The 7,824-nt window shown below is 40.0% G+C and overlaps 1 protein-coding gene across 1 annotated transcript in view; it reads left to right on the top strand.

Moving 5' to 3' along the window:
* LOC108434659 (splicing factor U2AF 35 kDa subunit) overlaps positions 1-6,467 on the top strand; it is a 10,754-nt gene extending 4,287 nt beyond the window's left edge. Inside the window, 3 exon segments of the mRNA XM_037543541.1 lie at positions 1,386-1,519; positions 5,969-6,061; positions 6,176-6,467. Of these exon segments, the coding sequence (XP_037399438.1) occupies positions 1,386-1,519; positions 5,969-6,061; positions 6,176-6,287 (339 nt within the window). The 3' untranslated portion in view covers positions 6,288-6,467.
* The last annotated feature ends 1,357 nt before the right edge of the window (positions 6,468-7,824 follow it).

The raw sequence follows: 7,824 nt of genomic DNA, 5'->3' as shown, positions 1-7,824 counted from the left end.
TGCAGCTCCACATGTAACAAAGCACAAAGCAAACAGGGGCAGTATTCTTTGCTCCTCACACAGAGCAAATGGTGACATTAAGGCTACCTACTTTGACTTTACCAAAGTGGAAAGTAGTGTTTAGAGATTAATGAGTGTGTCTTCATACAGTTTGAATGAGTTATATTTGATCCTGGTTTTAGCTGATGTAGTTACTGGGATGCAGCCAAACTGTCATCTTAGTTGTCGCCATGCCAACAGCAGAGACAGTAATGGTTGGTCAGATGGGAACATGGTGAATAAAATGATGTAATAAAAAATAACAAATGGTGCTTTGGGTGTGAAGGCCTTACAGCCTTATCATGCTTGCTAAATGTTATCATAATTGTTAAATATCTCCGTTTATGTTTTTGCCCTTACTCAAACTTAATTTATGCCATTAATCAAAAGACTACAGTCCCCATTCCACTGTGCAATTTAATTCATATATAAAAAATATTACTTTTTTTTTCTTTCACTTTCAACCACACCCCAGGAAAAGGTTTAGCACGCAGAAAATAGCAGGCTAAGATTGGAAGTGGCTTTCTGACACACATTAAACAGAATAAAATCCCATAAAAAGTTTCACACCTCAAAATGAAGGACGTCTGTCTGACACTGTTCTGTGTGTGTGTGGCCTTGACTTAAAGAGCTTTTGGCTTGATGTTAGCCAAGGTAAGTACAGAAGCTAATGGATGTGGATGTGTTCAGTCCCTGGAATAATGCCGCTCTCCCCTTTAAAACAATACTTTGGTGAAAAGTAAAATTTACACAATTTTACACTTAGTTGATCAGCCAAAACGTTTAGAGCCAAATTTTGCTTTCCTGGTTTAGAACCGGAGCTGTGTATTTATGTAAATGTATTTAAGGAATCAAATAGTCAAAACGTGGTCCAGAAATGTTTGTGTTCAAATAACTGAATCGCAGAACAGTTCTAGATCTGATCTTTAAGTGATGGTGTAGCAAAACATTTTGATACATTTTTCACATTTATATTTCTTTGCTTATTTCAAAAGTATTTGATCAGCCAAGACCTGTTTGGTGTCTGTTGCATTGGAGTAATGAGGGTCATGCAGCCACAAGTGATGGTTTACAAAGTTGACAGAAGTACATTGTAGTACTGTAGTATATTACGGTGATATGAAAAGCATATTAAAATGGTGTGTAGCGTGTACAGACTTTTTGTATATAGAGTTACAAAATAACATCTATAGATCACATTGTTTGTAGTTATTAAGCATAAATTAGCTCTTTGCAAGGCTGAAACAGTAAAGTACTAGCCAGCTTTAATTCTGTCTGCTTTTTTCTATTTTTATACGTTTTATAGTCATGACCTTCAGTACTGAACTCTGTTGATGTTTGAACAGTTCCGGTATGAAGAGGATGCAGAGAAGGCTGTTCTCGACCTGAACAACCGCTGGTTCAACGGCCAGCCCATCCATGCTGAGCTTTCCCCTGTGACTGACTTCAGAGAAGCCTGCTGCAGGCAATATGAAATGGGGTCAGTCTTGTCTGTTTCACTTGCTCTGTTTCACTCCTGTTGTCATGTAGACCAATCAGGTATAACATTATGACCACCTCCTTGTTTCCACGCTCTTTGTCCGTTTTATCAGCTCCACTTACTGTATAGGTGCACAGTTCTACAGTTACAGACTGTAGTCCATCTGTTTCTCTGATACTTTGTTAGCCCCTTTTTACCCTGTTCTTCAGTGGTCAGGTCCCCCATGGACCCTCACAGAGCAGGTACTACAACCCCTGGCAAAAATGATGGAATCACCACTCTTGGAGGAAAATCTTTCAAATGTTTAATTTTGTAGAAAAAAGTTTATCACAGAGACATTTCACAAAACTTTTTTTTTTTCAAAATTCCAACCTTCTAGCATTAAGAAAACAATAAAAAAAGAAATAAATATAATTGTTGTAGTCAGTCACAATTGTGTTTGCAGATCAAGTAGAGGGAAAAAAAATATGTAATCACTAAATTCTGAGGAAAATATTATTGAATCATGAGAAAAACACTGCACCATTAGTACTTTGTTGAATTAGTACAGGTTGAATTCTCTGAGGCATGGACTTAACTAATGACAAACAGTATTCTTCATCAGTCCGATCAGACGCGCTGATGTTTTCCTTGGTCTACCTGTATGCTTCCTTTTTACAACCTTCCCATCTTGTTTGTACTTGGTCCAGATTTTAGACACAGCTGACTGGGAACAGCCAACATCTTTTGCAACATTCCGTGATGATTTACCTTCTTGAAGAAGTTTTATAAGTCTCTGCTTTGTTTCTACTGACATCTCTCGTGTTGGAGCCATGATTCATGTCAGTCGACTTTGTGTAACAGCTCTCCAAGGTGTGAGCACTCTTTTTTTTTTAACTGAAGACTAATAAGCAGGTTTAATCTGATGCAGGTGTTTGTGTTAGAACTGCAAATTACAGAGCGATTCCATATATTTTCCTCAGAATTTAATGATTCCATCATTTTTTTACTGTACTTGATCTACAAACACAATTGTGACTGACTACAACAATTATAGACTGCTCAAAAAAATAAAGGGAACACTCAAATAACACATCCTAGATCTGAATGAATGAAATATTCTCATTGAATACTTTGTTCTGTACAAAGTTGAATGTGCTGACAACAAAATCACACAAAAATCATCAATGGAAATCTAATTTAATAACCAATGGAGGCCTGGATTTGGAGTCACACACAAAATTAAAGTGGAAAAACACACGACAGGCTGATCCAACTTTGATGTAATGTCCTTAAAACAAGTCCAAATGAGGCTCAGTATTGTGTGTGGCCTCCACGTGTCTGTATGACCTCCGTACAATGCCTGGGCATGCTCCTGATGAGGTGGCAGATGGTCTCCTGAGGGATCTCCTCCCAGACCTGGACTAAAGCATCTGCCAACTCCTGGACAGTCTGTGGTGCAACGTGGCGTTGGTGGATGGAGCGAGACGTGATGTCCCAGATGTGCTCAATAGGATTCAGGTCTGGGGAACGGGCAGGCCAGTCCATAGCTTCAATGCCTTCATCTTGCAGGAACTGCTGACACACTCCAGCCACATGAGGTCTAGCTTTGTCCTGCATTAGGAGGAACACAGGGCCAACAGCACCAGCATATTTTCTAACAAGGGGTCTGAGGATCTCATCTCAGTACCTAATGGCAGTCAGGCTACCTCTGGTGAGCACATGGAGGGCTGTACAGCCCTCCAAAGAAATGCCACCCCACACCATTACTGACCCACTGCCAAACCGGTCATGCTGAAGGATGTTGCAGGCAGCAGATCGCTCTCCACGGCGTCTCCAGACTCTGTCACGTCTGTCACATGTGCTCAGTGTGAACCTGCTTTCATCTGTGAAGAGCACAGGGCGCCAGTGGCGAATTTGCCAATCCTGGTGTTCTCTGGCAAATGCCAAGCGTCCTGCACGGTGTTGGGCTGTGAGCTCAACCCCCATCTGTGGACGTCGGGCCCTCATACCATCCTCATGGAGTCGGTTTCTAACAGTTTGTGCAGACACATGCACATTTGTGGCCTGCTGGAGGTCATTTTGCAGGGCTCTGGCAGTGCTCCTCCTGTTCCTCCTTGCACAAAGGTGGCGGTAGCGCTCCTGCTGCTGGGTTGTTGCCCTCCTATGGCCTCCTCCATGTCTCCTGGTGTACTGGCCTGTCTCCTGGTAGTGCCTCCAGGCTCTGGACACTAATCAAATCAAATCAAATTTATTTATATAGCGCTTTTTACAACTGATGTTGTCACAAAGCAGCTTTACAAAAATGGGAATCACAGCACAGAGAATCAGACAAAACACTGAACATAATATACAGAATATACAGAATATACAGAACCCCCGTGAGCGCTGAGGCAAGGAAAAACTCCCTCAGAGCTGGAGGAGGAAGAAACCTCGGGAGGACCAAGACTCACATCTAAAGGGGGGACCATCCTACCACTGGTCAGACAACTTATAAGTTAAACATTGAAAAGTCAATTTTACATCCACGCAGTTCTAATATATTCAGGACTACACTACACTGACAGACACAGCAAACCTTCTTGCCACAGCTCACTTTGATGTGTCATCCTGGATGAGCTGCACTACCTGAGCCACTTGTGTGGGTTGTAGAGTCTGTCTCATGCTACCACGAGTGTGAAAGCACCACCAACATTCAAAATTGACCAAAACATCAGCCAGAAAGCAGAAAGGTACTGAGAAGTGGTCTGTGGTCCCCACCTGCAGAACCACTCCTTTATTGAGTGTGTCTTGCTAATTGCCAGTCATTTCCACCTGTTGTCTGTTCCATTTGCACAACAGCTGTGAAATTGATTATCAATCAGTGTTGCTTCCTAAGTGGACAGTTTGATTTCACAGAAGTTTGATTTACTTGGAGTTATATTGTGTTGTTTAAGTGTTCCCTTTATTTTTTTGAGCAGTGTATATCTTTCTTTTTTATTGTTTTCTTAATGCCAGAAGGCTGGAATTTTGAAAAAAAAAGTTTTGTGAAATGTCTCTGTGACAAACTTTTTTCTACAAAATTAAACAAATGAAAGATCTTCCAAGAGTGGTGATTCCATCATTTTTGCCAGGGGTTGTATTTGGGTGGTGGATCATTCTCAGCACTGCAGTAACACTGATGTGGTGGTGGTGTGTAGTGTGTGTTGTGCTGCGCTGGTCTGAGTGGATCAGTCACAGCAGTGCTGCTGGAGTTTTTAAACACCTCAGTGTCACTGCTGGACTGACAATAGTCCACCAACTAAAACCATCTAGCTGAAAGCATCCGTGTGACACTGATGAAGGACTAGAGGATGACCAATACAAACTGTGCAGCAGCAGATGAGCTAGCACCTCTGACTTTACCTCCACTAGGTTTAACATGGTAGGAGTGTCTAACATATTAGACAGTGAGAGGACAGTGTTTAAAAACTCCAGTAGTACTGCTGTGTCTGATCCACTCAGACCAGCACAACACACACTAACACACCGCCGCCATGTCAGTGTTACTGCAGTGCAGAGAATGATCCACCCCCCAATAGTACTGGCTCTCTGAGGTCCACCTATAGCATAGCTAACAAAGTATCAGAGAAACAGGTGGACTACAGTCTGTAACTGTAGAACTACAAAGGGCACCTATAGAGTAAGTGGAGCTGATAAAATGGACAGTGAGCATAGAAACAAGGAGATGGTCATAATGTTATGCCTGATAGGTGTACACTGTACAGCCTGTTAGGGCTGCATGATGTGGTCATAAAATGTGATGTTCGATAAAGTTGTAATATATTACAGTGATAATATAAAAAGCATATTAAATTAGTGTGTCTGGATGTGTAGCATAAGTATAAAAAAATACTTGATTTAATTGAACAGTAAAATTTATTAAACTGTGTATTTATATTATTATTATTATTATTATTATTATTACTATTAATGATAATTCTTCCTCTTCTTATTTTTATAATTAGTAGAAATATTAGTTGTTTGTGGTTATAAAAGAATAACTCATAAATATTATGATGTGCTTAAATAAGTCATATAATTAAAATTCATACTTCTACAAAAAGGGACAATTTTTTTTCTGACTTCACCCACTTCACTACACCTGGCTAGTGGTTTACAGGTAATGTGAGTTTCATACCTCTGCCGTAACGTCTATCATTGTGATATGTTTGAGAGTTTCTATCTGCATTTTCTTCTTAAGAATTTTCAACTGTCGGATGGTGACGTGTAGTTTGAAGCACCGACCCCTTACATTTTATATTTGGCAGGGAAAGTAGCAAAGTCATTTCTGCTCAGCCAGCCTGACTAAGGTGCAACAGTGGGTGCAGCTGCTGGGCAGATAACATTTCTCACAGTGTGTTTTCAAGGTACTTGATATGAGCTGATGCGAATACTTCCGTTTTGATGTTACTGCTGTGACGTTTGACTGCAGTGTCTTGTCTACCGCAGGGAGTGCACGCGAGGCGGCTTCTGTAACTTCATGCACCTAAAGCCCATCTCTCGAGAGCTGAGGAGGGAACTGTATGGACGGCGTAGAAAAAGGTATGGAAAACTCTGGCGGTTGATAAGTTGCACTACTATAAATGTAGAAACGTTTGTAATTTGTTATTTAATGTTTTCGGTGTTCTCCATACTGCCCTTTATTGGCCTTTTCAGGCATCGCTCCCATTCAAGGTCTCGAGAACGGTGCTCTCGTTCGCATGACCGAGGCCGGCGAGGTCGCGAGAGGAGGAGGTCGAGAGAACTTGAACGTTCTGGACGGTTTTGAGCCAAAATTCGAACCCTTTTGCTTTTTACCCCTCAGTGTCGTGACTTGCCTACACCATGCCAGACGACAAACATTTGTTTAAAACATTGCACTTTGTGTTAGATCTTAATTTTTCGAATTGTTTTCTGTTTTTCTTGGACGCGTTTTCTCAATAAAATGACATCGTTATAAATTCCTTAATGTCTGTCTCTTTACAATTTTCCTTGCCATTGGTTGTGACTGTGGGTGTGGTTATGCTTTCCCTTATCTAGGCTATAGCTAGTGTTTTATGTAGTCCCAGTCATCATGACTTGCACTATAAACAATAAAATGGAATGACATACAATTTTTCCCACCACTATTTATGCAGTGATTTCAGGCAATAAACCTAATGAAGGTTTATTTATGCTTGATCAGACTTGCTTCCTACATCTAAGCCTGCACGGACTTTGGGTGCAGCTGTGTGTAAATATGTGCTTGACTGTTTCTAACCCTTATTTTATTGATAGTTCTGGGGGAAAAAACTGGCCACTATTTGAAATGTTAAAGGTAGCCTCTACCTGGCTGTTTTGTTATGGTTGAACTGGGGGAAAGGAATTTTTGGACACAAATTAATCTCAGTCCGGACCTAAATTCAGGTTGTCAGCTATTAATGCTGACTCTGCCACAAATAATGTTACTGATACTTGGCTGAGGATAAAGTACCAAGGCATTTTCAATACTAAAACAAGTGCTTGAGGAACTGGCAAAGGGAATTCCACCAATGTTCTGCATAATTAAATGGTTGAAATATAAACAAAATCATTCAGAATCAGAGCTGGATAATATGATGAAATTGTAACATGTTACTTTAAGATGTTTTATGATATAAAAACTAAACACTATTAAATATATTAATTTTAATGGCCAAATATAAAACAAACATTTAAAAAAATGAAGAATATACTGATTTGTATTTAACATTTCACAAGTGGTGTTAAATGTAACAGGACTTGTTATACTCTACATACTCCATGTAATCAAACAGTGGAAGTGTTGACAACACCGTATGCTCAGGAAATACGTTGTTGATAAATATTGCTGTATTGCTGAGCTCTATTCAGAGTGGTTAGATGTGAAATGGTTCATTTAGAAAAACCAACAGATTTCTTCACAGTGGTGGTGATGGGAACCAGAGCTCACAATGTATGAAAGACAAAAATAACCATTTCACTAACTCCAAATCCACCAGTGAATCCACACAAGGCTTCATGTTGATGATGGTAAAATTGTGGTAAATCTGAATGGATCTTAATACATTTTAGGTCAAAATGTTATTATAAAACTATAGTAAAGCAATGCGTCTGGCATCAGTCAACATCTACATCACTATTTCATGTGTTAAGGCTTTTAGATCTCTGGAATTCCACTGTAAAAGTACCATTTGATTTGTGTTAAAGTTTCAAAATACAGTCCATGTGAAGTAACATAGCCCATTTTGAACTGATTGTTTTTAAGTTAAGGAAACTCGTTTACACACATCCCTCTATTCCATTTACAGCAGTTCAAGCCTCTCATT

This window comes from Pygocentrus nattereri, chromosome 12 (genome assembly GCF_015220715.1).
Source record: "Pygocentrus nattereri isolate fPygNat1 chromosome 12, fPygNat1.pri, whole genome shotgun sequence".
Taxonomy (NCBI): domain Eukaryota; kingdom Metazoa; phylum Chordata; class Actinopteri; order Characiformes; family Serrasalmidae; genus Pygocentrus; species Pygocentrus nattereri.
This window is presented reverse-complemented; position numbering and strand designations above follow the sequence as displayed.